The sequence below is a fragment of the Peromyscus leucopus genome, chromosome 12 (assembly GCF_004664715.2).
Source record: "Peromyscus leucopus breed LL Stock chromosome 12, UCI_PerLeu_2.1, whole genome shotgun sequence".
Lineage (NCBI taxonomy): Eukaryota > Metazoa > Chordata > Mammalia > Rodentia > Cricetidae > Peromyscus > Peromyscus leucopus.
Window position 1 is genome coordinate 62,780,467 of NC_051073.1, and position 12,620 is coordinate 62,793,086.

Consider the following 12,620-nt stretch of genomic DNA (forward strand, 5'->3'; position numbering starts at 1 on the left):
CTAGTAAACTGATTTAGCAAACTATCAGCCTTGGATAATTTGCACTGATATGGATTCTTGTGTATTTGATACAAATGTAAATTATTCTTATATTCCTATTTAACATAATTTGTATATTGATACAAATACAAAACTATATTTGTTGTATTGTACATATATTTCAACTCTTGTTTGAAATATTTTGTATGTTGATACATATTAAGGATATTGCTGTCATATTGCACTATACATTCTTACCTCTGTTTAAGATATTTTGTGTATTGTCACAATTTTGAGGTCATTGTCCTTATACAGTACATCTGCTTACAGACTGTTTATCTTGTTAATGTGAAGCCTTAGTCTTTAGGTTATTTAGGTAGAGAAGACTTACAGAACTATAGTCACCCATGCTTGTCATTTCTATGGTATGTTAGTTAGGTTGTCCAGATTTACAGAAACTTATGTCAGATGGATAGGTAATCTTCAAACACTTCATAGACCTAGAGAATATGGCATTTAAATGTTTTGAGAACTTAGAATTCTGTTGATGTGAGACATGATTGCTCCTGGCAGCACCAGTCTGATCCCAAGAGAATGTTGGGCTTCTAGACATTTCTGTTTGGAAGTTTGTCGTCTTCTTGGCACAAAATGGCCTTCTGGATAAAGAACTGCCCTTGCCTTGACTGCTGACAGTATGAACGCTGTCCTTTCTGGATGAGCAGGACACAAGGAAAATCAACTACTGAACTCTGCCAAGATAGAATAAGGTGGTTTTCAAAATTCCTGCTTCTGAAGATGGTCTGTCAGGTATTCTAGGCCTGTAGTCAAATTGGATGCTCCGACGATGCTGAGAAATTTTAGATGACTGTCCAGGCTGCCAGCTGTCTCTGTCTATTCTCACAAGAATTTTGGAAATTGCTTGTTTGCATTTTCCATTTTCTCAGGGATTATTATTTTCCATCTCAGGTCTTTGATGGAGTTGAAGACTAGATAATTACAGTTATAATCTTCTTGTAGCTTAGCTAGCACATACTAGTACTAGAGTTAGAATCTTCAGGATAGGACAGCTAATGGAGTAATCTCGGTAATTTTCCATTTACCTATGTTCTGGACATTTCTGGACATTTAGCATGTCTTTCTTGTTTGATGTTATTCTTGTTGGTTGTTTTTTGTTTGTTTGTTTATGTTATTACCCTTTGTTTTTCCTGGACAATACTTGATAATCATTCTTATTGTATATAGTTTGCATTAAGTTTAGAACTTTCTTAGTTAGGCAGAAAGAGGAAATGTACTGGTATTTGCTCCGCCCATGACCTTGGGCTGTAGGACCCGAGAAAGAGGCGGAGCCTCCTGCCATTGTACATGACCTCTTAAAAGGTGGATTCACTCCCAGTCAGATGAGAGGACGACCTCAGCTGTCTACTCTGTATTTGTGAGTGTATTTCCTCAATTTACCTTAATAGATTTCCCTAATACTTCTTAAAGAGACTCCCGTGGACTTATTGCTTTACACGCATGAGTGCATATGTGTGCACTCACGTCATCGTGTAGACATGGAGGTCAGAGGACAGCTCGTGGCCATTAATCTTTCCTTCACTGTGGGTCTGTGGGCTCTGATGCAGGTCCTCAGGCAGGCATCTCCACCGCTGAGCCGTCTGCTTGTCCTCATCATTCAACTTTTGAGACAAGATTTCTCTGTGTAACCCTGGCTGCTCTGGAACTCACTCTGTAGCCCAGGCTGGCCTTGAACTCAGAGATCCGCCTGCGTCTGCCTCCTGAGTGCTGGGATTAAAGGTGTGCACCATCACTTGGCCAGTCTACTATCATTAGACTTTTAATTACTTTTACTGTGGTTAATTTTTAAAGCAGTGTTTCATGTGGCCCAGGTAGCCTAGGCTGGACTTAAATTCCCTGTCCTCCTGCCCCTACCTACCAAGTGCCCAAATTACAGCTGGCCAATACCAATCCTGGCCTGAGAACCGATTTCTTATTGTTGCATTTTGTTTATTTATCAATTGAGTGCTTTTGTGAGCATGTGCACCGAGGTGTGCTGTTGAGCACATGTGGAAGTCAGAACAACTTGTGGGACTCAGTTCTTGCCTTCCACCATGTAGGTTCTGGATTCTAATTAGGTGGTCAGTCTTGGCAGCAAGCACCTTCAGCCACTGAGCCATAGAATGGCCCAAGAACCTGTGTGTTTTTTAATGATTTATTTGCATTATTGTTCTATTACGTGGTGTGTGTGTCTGTGTGTGTGTGTGTGTGTGTGTGTGTGTGTGTGTGTGTGTGTTTTGTACAGGTGCCTGCAGAATCCTGAAGAGACTCATGGATCTCCTGTAGCTAGTGTTGTATTTTAAAAACGGCAGGAAGGAGTCACACCATACACAGGGCCCACATGGGAGGTTTATTGAGGGGAGCAGGGAAAGAAGGGGCAGAGACTGGTCCCTGGGGACAAGAGCGAAGGAAGAGAAAGAGACCGGAGGTGGGCAAGGCCCACCTTTTATAAGGAAAGGAAACCTAGTGAATGCACACAGGGGTGCTCTTCGTGGCTGCAGCTGAGGAGTATCCTGTCAGGACCCTGAGGGCAGGCCAGTACAGATGCCTAAATGCTAACAGCTAGTGTTATAAGTGTCTGTGATCTGCTCAGCATGGATGCTGGGAATCAAACTCAGGTCCTCTTCTCTTGACTCAGAGCCATGCCTCCAGCCCAAGAACCTACTATGTGTTTGTTTCGTTTGGTTTTCCAAGGCAGGGTTTCCCTGTGTAGCCCTGCCTGCCTGGAACTCATTTGTAGACCAGGCTGGCCTCGAACTCAGCCATACGCCTGCCTCTGCCTCCCGAGACCAGGGATTAAAGGTGTGCGTCACGTCATCACAAGAATGTGATTTTTATAATGTCCAGCTGAACCTAACATTTGAGAAGCCCTGTTCTTAACATTCTTTCTTCTTTTAGGGAGGAAAAAGGAAGAAGAGAGATAAAATCTCTTCAGAAACAGTTAATTGATGTCAAAAGGGAACGTCAAATGCAAGTCCAGGTAAGACTTCCCCATGAGGATGACCCCAAAGCTACCACCCTAAACCCACTCCATGGAAGTCACCTTCCACAGAGGAGTTAGCTCGGAAAGCCTGTGCTCTGCTGGGGTGCCTATTTAGTTTATTTGATCAATCAATCAATCAATCAATCCATCAATTAATCAATTTTTGATTTTTTTGGGACAAGGTTTCTCTGTGTAGACCTGGCTGTCCTGGAACTTGCTCTGTAGATCAGACTGGTCTCGAACTCACAGAGATCTGCCTGCCTCTGCCTCCCCGAGTGCTGGGATTAAGGGTGGCAGCCACCACTGCTCGGCTCTGCTGTGGTGCCTTTGCAGGACAGAGGAAGTTACCTGGTGTATGCCTTTAATCCCAGCACTCAAGTGGCAGAGGCAGGCCTGAGTTGTAAGCCAGCCTGGGCTATGTGGTGAGATCCTGGAGGAAGAGACCAGAGATGGGGAAGAGAGAGAAGAGAAAGAGAAAGGTGCAAGTGTGTGTGGACTCGAACTTTGGGGGACCAGCCCCTTGGGGCTCCTAGTCTGCTGTTGCCCTTGTGCAGCCCAGGCATTCATTGGGGGTTTTAGTTTCAGAGGATGAGTCTGTCCATCATGGCAGGGAACATAACCACAGACAGGCAGGCTCTGGAGCAGTAACTGAGAGCTTACAAGAAGGAGGGAGGGAGAGAGAGAGAGAGAGAGAGAGAGAGAGAGAGAGAGAGAGAGAGAGAGAGAGAGAGAGAGAGAGAGAAGCTAACTGGGAATGAATGACCTGGGCTTTTGAAACCTCAAAGCCACCCAAAGCGACACACTTTCTCCAACAAGGCCACACCTCCTCCTAATCCTTCCCAAACAGTTCCACCAACTGGGAACCAAGGATTCAAATATAGGAGCCCATGGGGCCATTCTCAGTCAGACCACCATCCCAACTGAACTATCTCCTATGCCCCCATGTATCTATCTATCTATCTATCTATCTATCTATCTATCTATCTATCTATCAATCATCTATCTATCTATCTATCTATCTATCTATCTATCTATCTATCAATCATCTATCTATCTATCTATCTATCTATCTATCTATCCATCCATCCATCCATCCATCCATCCATCCATCCATCCATCTATCTATGCAATGGGGACTCACTATGTAATTTTGGCTGGCTTGGAACTCACTATATGTAAATCAGGATTGCCTCAAACTTATAGAAATCCACTTACCTCTCACTCCCAAGTGCTGGAATTAAAGACATATGCCTTGATGCACGGCCAATTTTAATTTTTTAGTATTTTTACTCATTTTATGTGTGTAGGTGTTTTATCTGCATGTATATTTGTGTACCACTTATATGTTCTGGGAATTGAACCTGGGACCTCTGGAAGAGCAGCCAGTGCTGCTAACTTCTGAGCCGTCTCTCCAGCTCTAAAATGGTTTTTGAAGTGGCCAAAGTATGATATTGCATGCCTGTAACCCCAGTACGCAGGAGAAAGAAGAGTGTGAATTTGAAGTTGGCTCAGGCCAAATAGCAAAACCCGAGAGAGAGAGAGAGAGAGAGAGAGAGAGAGAGAGAGAGAGAGAGAGAGAGAGAGAGAGAGGTGGGGGGGACAGGGACAGGGACAGGGAGGAGAGAGAGAGGGAGAGGGGAGTTGGAAGGGTTGTTCAAAAGGATTGGTAGCAGCCAAGCATAATGGTGCTAACCTGTAAACTCTACACTGTGGGAATGGGGGCTGAGGCAGGGGAATTGCAAGTTTGAGGACAACTTAGGCAATAGATATAATAACCCTGGCAATATAAGCAAGATCCTACTTCAGAAAAATAAAGGGGAGCCTGCGAGGTATCTCAATGGGAAAGTGCTTGCCTAGCATGTACAAAGCACTGGTTCATTATCTCCTGTGTGCATGTGCATGCATGTGTAATGATGTATGCACATGTGGATGCTGCTGTGTGTGCCCCTGTGAGATCATGTGGAAGTCAGAGGAAGATGTTGGATCTGTTGCTCTGTCACTCTCCATCTTATTGCCTTGAGACAGGGTCTCTCACTGACCCAGGCACTCACCTTTTCAGCTAGGCTGGCTTCCAGCGCAATCCTGGGATCTCTGTCTTCACAACCCAGTGCTGGGGTATAGACACAGTGATATTTGGATTTAACACCTATTTATTATTATTATTATTATTATTATTATTATTATTATTATTTGTTAGATAGCATCTTTCTTTGTAGTCCTGGAACTCACTATGTAGATCAGACAACTTGCAGCAACACACAGCAGCACCCACATGTGCATACATCATTACACATGCATGCACACGCACACAGGAGATAATGAACCAGTGCTTTGTACATGCTAGGCAAGCACTTTCCCATTGAGATCCACCTGCTTACGACTCTGGAATACTGAGATTAAAGGCATATGCTACCATGCCCAGAAATGCCTAGCTTTCAAGATGTTTTCAATTACATTTGTTTGTTTTGTATATGGGTGAGTGTGTGCATGTGTGTGTGTGTGTGTGTGTGTGTGTGTGTGTGTGTGTGTGTGTGTACAGGTGTGTAGACGTTAGAAGACAACTTGCAAGAGCTGGTTTTCTCCTTTCTGTCCCACCAGTTTCCAAATAACCACACAGAGACTTCTTATTATAAATGCTTGGTCAATAGCTTAGACTTGTTACTAACTAGCTCCTACAACTTAAATTAAGCCATATTTCTTATCTACCCTCAGCCATGTGGCTTGGTACCTTTTCTCAGTACAGCAGGTTTATCTTGCTTCTCTTCATGTCTCCTCACAACTCCCGAGACTGCTCTCCTCTTCCCAGCATCCTTAGTCTTGTCCTCCTGCCTAACCTTATGCTGCCTAGCTATAGGTCAGTCAGCTTCTATATTAAACCAGTCACAGTGACATATGTTCACACAGTGTAAAGGAACAGCCCACATATCCCCTTTTTGTCTAATTAAAAAGGAAGGTTTTAACTTTTTTTTTTTTTTTTGGTTTTTTCGAGACAGGGTTTCTCTGTGTAGCTTTGTGCCTTTCCTGGAACTCACTTGGTAGCCCAGGCTGGCCTCGAACTCACAGAGATCTGCCTGGCTCTGCCTCCCGAGTGCTGGGATTAAAGGCGTGTGCCACCACCACCCGGCGGAAGGTTTTAACTTTAACATAGTAAAATTATATAAAACAAAAACTGTTATCAACTAAGAATTACAGTTACAATATTCAGTCCATTTATATTTGGCAAATTTAGAGAAAATACTCTATTATTTATCTTTGTGAGTCTAAAGTTTTATACCTAATTTACCTTTTATTATATAACTAAGGAAAACTTTAACTATGACTATCTAGCCTTCAAATTCATCAAAGACCCCAGAAGGGTGAAATGTTACCTAATGACAGGGACATCTGGCTGCCTGGACAGTCACCCTAGGTTCTTCTATAATGTTCAGGCATCCAACTTAGCCCTACAGGCCTATTATATCTGACAGACATTTTTGAGAAGCAGGGAATTTTGAAGGACTGTCTACCTTGTCTTGGCAAAGTTTGGCAGTCACTTTTTTGTTTGTCCTGCTAGTCTAGTTTGGACAGCATACGTTTGCCACAAAGAAAGCCAATTCCATATGAAGTTTCTTTGATGCCCATCATCTTCTCTGAAGTAGATTGGTACTGCCAGGAGCAGAATATCTCACTGTCATGAAAAGCCTTAGGTTATTAAACATATTAAATGTCATATTCTGTAGGTTTTTGAAGTATTTGAAGACCATTTATCTATCTAAAATATCTGTGTATATCAGGACAGCCAGGACTGTTATATAAAGAAACCTTGCCTCGGAAAAGAAAGTGTGTGTGTGTGTATGTGTGTTTGTGTGTTTGTGTGTTTGTGTGTGTGTGTGTGTGTGTGTGTGTGTGTGTGTGTGTAACCTTGAAAACGTACCTAACATGATTATAAGTTTGGCTATTAAAGATGACTAACTACTAACCTATATTTTTTAATTATACATTACATTTTTTAAATGAGTTGTATAAGCACAATACCCCAAACAAGAGTAGAAACATAATATCTATAACAAAAATAACTTTAGCCGGGCGGTGGTGGCGCACGCCTTTAATTCCAGCACTTGGGAGGCAGAGCCAGGTGGATCTCTGTGAGTTCGAGGCCAGCCTGGTCTACAGAGCTTGATCCAGGACAGGTACCAAAGCTACACAGAGAAACCCTGTCTTGAAAAACCAAAACAAACAAACAAACAAAAATACAAAAATAACTTTAAATTTGTATCAATAAACCAAAATCTATACCAATGTAAAACATTTTGAGATTAATAGTTGTTTTTTGGATTAAAGTAGATTTAATAATCTACCCTTTTATCTCATCATTTCTATATCCTATCTTCCTTTTTTCCTTTAAAAAGAGATCTTTGAATTTTACTCTTTTGTTTAGCTTTTTTCCTGACTGTGACCAATAACAACTTATAACCAACTCCCCTAAACAATGACAAATAACCATAATCCATTGAATAACCAAAACCCATCCATACCTCATCTCTTGGGAATGTGGACATCATTCTCTAGACTACTTCCTGTTGTTTATGGGCACTGGTATCTTTGGGAAAACCTTGAGAAAATCAGGATAATTGTTACGTCTTGACTGGAGTATTTGTGAGCCTGGACCATCGCAGCCAGCAGCCTTGAAGCTGCTCTGGTTGTAGAACTCTGAGGGAACTGTCACAGAGGCATTCTGTCACAGAGGCTGGGCCACCTGGGCCATTTGTCTTTATTGGTGTCTGGTCCCCTTGTTTTGAAATTACATAAACTTTTAAAGGTATAGATATATCTGTATAGACTGTATGTTGTACACAAGTCAGCCAAAGATGATTTTTTTGTTTTATGTTTGAGCAGGTGAAATATACATTACATGTTTTGTAGTTTTTCTAGGTTTATCTCTTTATGTCTGTAGCCAGGATTTTCAGGGGGTCTTCTGTGATCTAACCTGATCCATATCAACCAGGAATGAATCCACAGCCTTTCATTTTCTGTGGGAACAAAAGCAAAATCTCTTCCCCAAAGCAACATATCTCTTCACTTCCATTTTGAAGTTAAGTCATTTTTAAAATACATAGGTTGGTTTCATCCAGCAGCCTTCACAATCCAAGTTGTCTTAGCAGCTGTCACTCATTCATCAACAATCAAAAACCTCAGACAGCACAATAACATACAGAATCCAGACTCTGTGTATTTCCCATCTTTACGTGGCTCATTACATATTTTTTTACTTTATTCCTTTTTTAAGGACTTCATTATTTTTAAAGATTTATTTATTTATTATGTATACAGTGTTCTGTCTGCACATATCCCTGCAAGCCAGAAGAGGGCATCAGATCTCATTATAGATGGTTGTGAGCCACCATGTGGTTGCTGGGAATTGAACTCAGAACCCTTGGAAGAACAGCAGGGCTCTTAACCTCTGAGCCATCTCTCCAGCCCTTTCTCAGTTCTTATATGGTTGTGGTGCCCCATGTTGGAACGCCATTTGTAGGCAGAGTTTTTCATCGGGACTGCCAGCTAACCACTGCCAAATATCCACTCAGAGACTTATTATTATAAATGTTTGGTCAATAGCTTAGACTTGTTACTAACTAGCTCTTGCAACTTAAATTAAGCCATATTTCTTATCTAACCTCAGCCACGTGGCTTGGTCCCTTTTCTCAGTACAGCAGGTTTATCTTGCTTCTCTTCATGTGTCTTTGGGACTCCTGAGACTCCACCCTCTTCTTCCTAGCATCCTCTTAATCTGGTTCTCCTGCCTAAGTTATCCTGCCTAGCTATAGGTCAGTCAGCTTCTTTATTAAACCAATCACAGTGACATGTTCACACAGTAACGGAATTTTCCACACCTTGCACCACTGTGAGTCCTGGGGATTGAATTCAGGCTGTCAGGCTTGGCAGCAAGTGCCATCTGTGGGGATGTGCACTTAAGTCTCCATGCTTGCATAACAAGACTCTTACCCACTGAGCCATCTCCCCAGCCTCCAAGATGTAATCTTTAAGTCTCCCTAACCAGCTGCTGAACCATTTGTTAGTTACAAAGTGTCTTGAATCTTTACCCACATTAATTCTTTGCTTGTGTTTTTAAAATACCATCTTTCTTATCTGTGAAGATTTATAAAAGCTAGTTTGCACTTAATTTTTATCCCTAATTGTATAGACTTTACGTAAGTTTCCATGGAGTTTCCTGGAAAATTCTATCTGTAGTCTGAAGACTATGGAATTTGGAACCCAGTTCAGCCATTGTAAATGCCTCACTCCCCCCCCCCACTCCAGTGTTGGCTATGGTCAAATAGAAATGTCACTTGAATACAGAACTGTGGTGGCATAAAAATGTTTGGTCTCGGGGCTGGAGAGATGGCTCAGCGGTTAACAGCATTAGCTGTTCTTCCAGAGGTCCTGAGTTCAATTCTCAGCACCCATATGGTGGCTCACAGCCATCTGTAATGAGATCTGGCATACATGCAGACGAAATACTGTATACATAATAAATAATTAAATCTTTAAAAAAAAATGTTTGGTCTTGTGTAGCTCAGGCTGGCTTGAACTGGTTAACTAGCCAAGGATGACCTTGAACCCCTGTCCCCCGGCTTCCACATCCTAAGTGGTGGCATCAGAGGAGTGCACCCCTGTACCCCATGTCAGAACTGCGTGCTTTGAGTGTGGCTTTCTTTACTTCAGCTGACAGCATCCCTGTCTTCCTCTTGCCACCCAACCCAAGAGGCCCCCTGACGTCCCAGACAAATGACAACCTCTCCGGAGTCTAGCTTTCAAATATCCTGAAGCCTGTGTTCCCCAAGCCGGGCCAGTTGTGAGAGCCGCCTCTACCGGTAACATGCTTTCTGCTCACCTCTTATGGCAGCCGTCAGGCCTTATGTACTCTGATTGGCTGACTGTTCTGTTACTACATCATCTCTGGATTCAATAATACGTTCAGAAGACCATGTCTGAAGGCAGCTGGGGGATTGGAGCAGAAAGTTTGGTCTGCTGGCAAATCCCATGAATACACCACATCAGTCTGAGGACCTCGGTCTCGGGGAAGCGGCAGGCTCCGTGGAGAATCAGGATGACAGGCTGTGGTGAAGGCAGATCTCTGAGTGAAAGGTCTTAAAAGGAATTCATGAGTCAAGTTTCTTAGTCTGCAGTGCCGTGCCTGTGCAGATGTGTGCCGTGCCTGTGCCGATGTGTGCCGTGCCTGTGCAGATGTGTGCCGTGCCTCTGCAGATGTGTGCCATGCCTCTGCAGATGTGTGCCGTGCCTGTGCAGATGTGTGCCATGCCTGTGCAGATGTGTGCTGTGCCTGTGCAGATGTGTGCTGTGCCTTGGCTGGTGTGTGTTGCTGGCATGTGTCAGTCATGCTGTTAGCATCTAAAACCAGCGAGGATTTTATATCTTACTGTGTTTCACACTGTGACTAAAATGTTTGTGTGAGATGTGTTTGCAAAAGACGTTTATGTGAAGCAGGAAGGAAATTAGAGTTTTCAGAAGCCTAAGGCAATAGCATTAAAACTAGATGTTTTAGACTTCTTTTTACACAGCCAGCGTTATATGAATTTATAAAAAGTTACATAATATGATATTACACACTATAATATAAACCCTCTGTTTGCCATAGGCCTCTGCCATAGCCTTCTGGAGGGTTTTTAAAATGATTCTTTAAAATTATGTATATGTATGTATGTATGTATGTATGTATGTATGTATGTATGTATGTCTGAGTGCCTATATGTATTTCCCTGTGCATGCACATGCATGTGTGTCTGAGTATGTGCATGCAAGTGTGCTGCTGCATGCCGTATGTGTGTGCTGCTTCAGGAGTCCAGAAGATGGGCATCGAATCCTGGAGCTAGAGTTACAGGTGGTTGCGAGCTGCCCAGCATGGGTGCTGGGAACCAAAGTCAGGTCCCCTGGAAGAACAGTCAGTGCTCTTAAGCACGTCACCATCTCTCCAGCCCTGACTTCTGGACAATTGGATAAAACCAACCAGAACATGTTGCTTATACTGTGCTCAACTCGAGTTACAAATTTTCATTCAAATTTCTAGAACATATCCAGGTCTTAGTTGACTGGAGACTCTAGCATGAACTTCACCTTTTCTTTTTATTGAAAACTTTCTTGGCCTCATTTTTCATGAATTGGCTTATTCACCTTTCAAGTGTCAGATAAGGAAATCCCCTCAGAGGATCCTTCTTCGACATTGTGCTAATGAAGGTCATCCTTACTGTGTCTCCCCGAGCAGATTGCCTTCTCTCCCACACCACCCCACACCATTAGATTAGTGCACACACACCATCCCACACCATTGGTTAAGTGCACACACACCATCCCACACCATTAGTGAAGTGCACACACACCATCCCACACCATTAGTGAAGTGCACACACACTATCCCACACCATTAGATTAGTGCACACACACCATCCCATACCAATGGTTAAGTGCACACACACCATCCCACACCATTAGATTAGTGCACACACACCATCCCACACCATTAGATTAGTGCACACACACCATTCCACACCACTAGGTAAGTGCACACACACCATCCCACACCATTAGTTAAGTGCACACACACCATCCCACACCATTAGTTAAGTGCACACACACCATCCCACACCACTAGTTAAGTGCACACACACCATCCCACACCATTAGATTAGTGCACACACACCACCCCACACCACTAGGTAAGTGCACACACACTCTTTCCTCTCCCAACATCTTTCCACTAGACTGCTGGGCTTGTTAGGTCTCCACTGTTCTCTACTGCCTAGCTCAGTGTCTGCTACTGAAGAATTTTCTTTTTAATCAGTGAATTTTGAGACCTTAAAATTGTGAAGCATGCTGGGAGGTGGTGGCGCACGCCTTTAATCCCAGCACTCAGGAGGCAGAGGCAGGAGGATCTCTGTGAGTTTCAGGCCAGCCAGGGCTACACAGAGAAACTATCTTGAAAAACTAACAAACTCACACAAGATGATGATTAATCATGGGAAGCAAACCCACTCCTACTTACTACACCGGGAGGCCCAGAAACACATGCCAAGAACAAAGCCGTGTTAGAGAGGAACAGAGGGTACAAGACTCTGTGGCGTTTGTTCACACGCTCTCCGAAATCTCTCCACACAGCTTCGTTCATAGACTGTGTTCTGACACTGGAGAGACCCACTCAGTCTGGATATGCTAGCTTTCATTTTCTCTCTTTTCTTTCTTCTTCTCTCACATTTATTTATTTATTTATTTATTTATTTATTTATTTATTTATTTTTGGTTTTTCGAGACAGGGTTTCTCTGTGTAGCTTTGCGCCTTTCCTGGAACTCACTCTGTAGCCCAGGCTGGCCTCGAACTCACAGAGTTCCGCCTGGCTCTGCCTCCCGAGTGCTGGGATTAAAGGCGTGCGCCACCACAGCCTGGCCTCACATTTATTTATTATGGGGGGGGCACATGTATGGAGGTCAAAGGGCAACTTGAGGGAGTTCTCTCCCTCTACGATGTGGGTCCCAGGGATCAAACTCAGATCCTCAGGCTTGGTGGCAAGTGGTCCGCTGAACCTTCTGGCCAGCCCCTCTGCCCTTTTTAAGA

The 12,620-nt window shown here is 43.2% G+C and overlaps 1 protein-coding gene across 1 annotated transcript in view; it reads left to right on the forward strand.

The window, feature by feature from the left end:
• Iqcg (IQ motif containing G) overlaps positions 1-12,620 on the forward strand; it is a 40,628-nt gene that overhangs the window by 16,371 nt on the left and 11,637 nt on the right. The window contains 1 exon segment of the mRNA XM_028863216.2: positions 2,932-3,013. Coding sequence (XP_028719049.1) covers positions 2,932-3,013 — 82 coding nt within the window.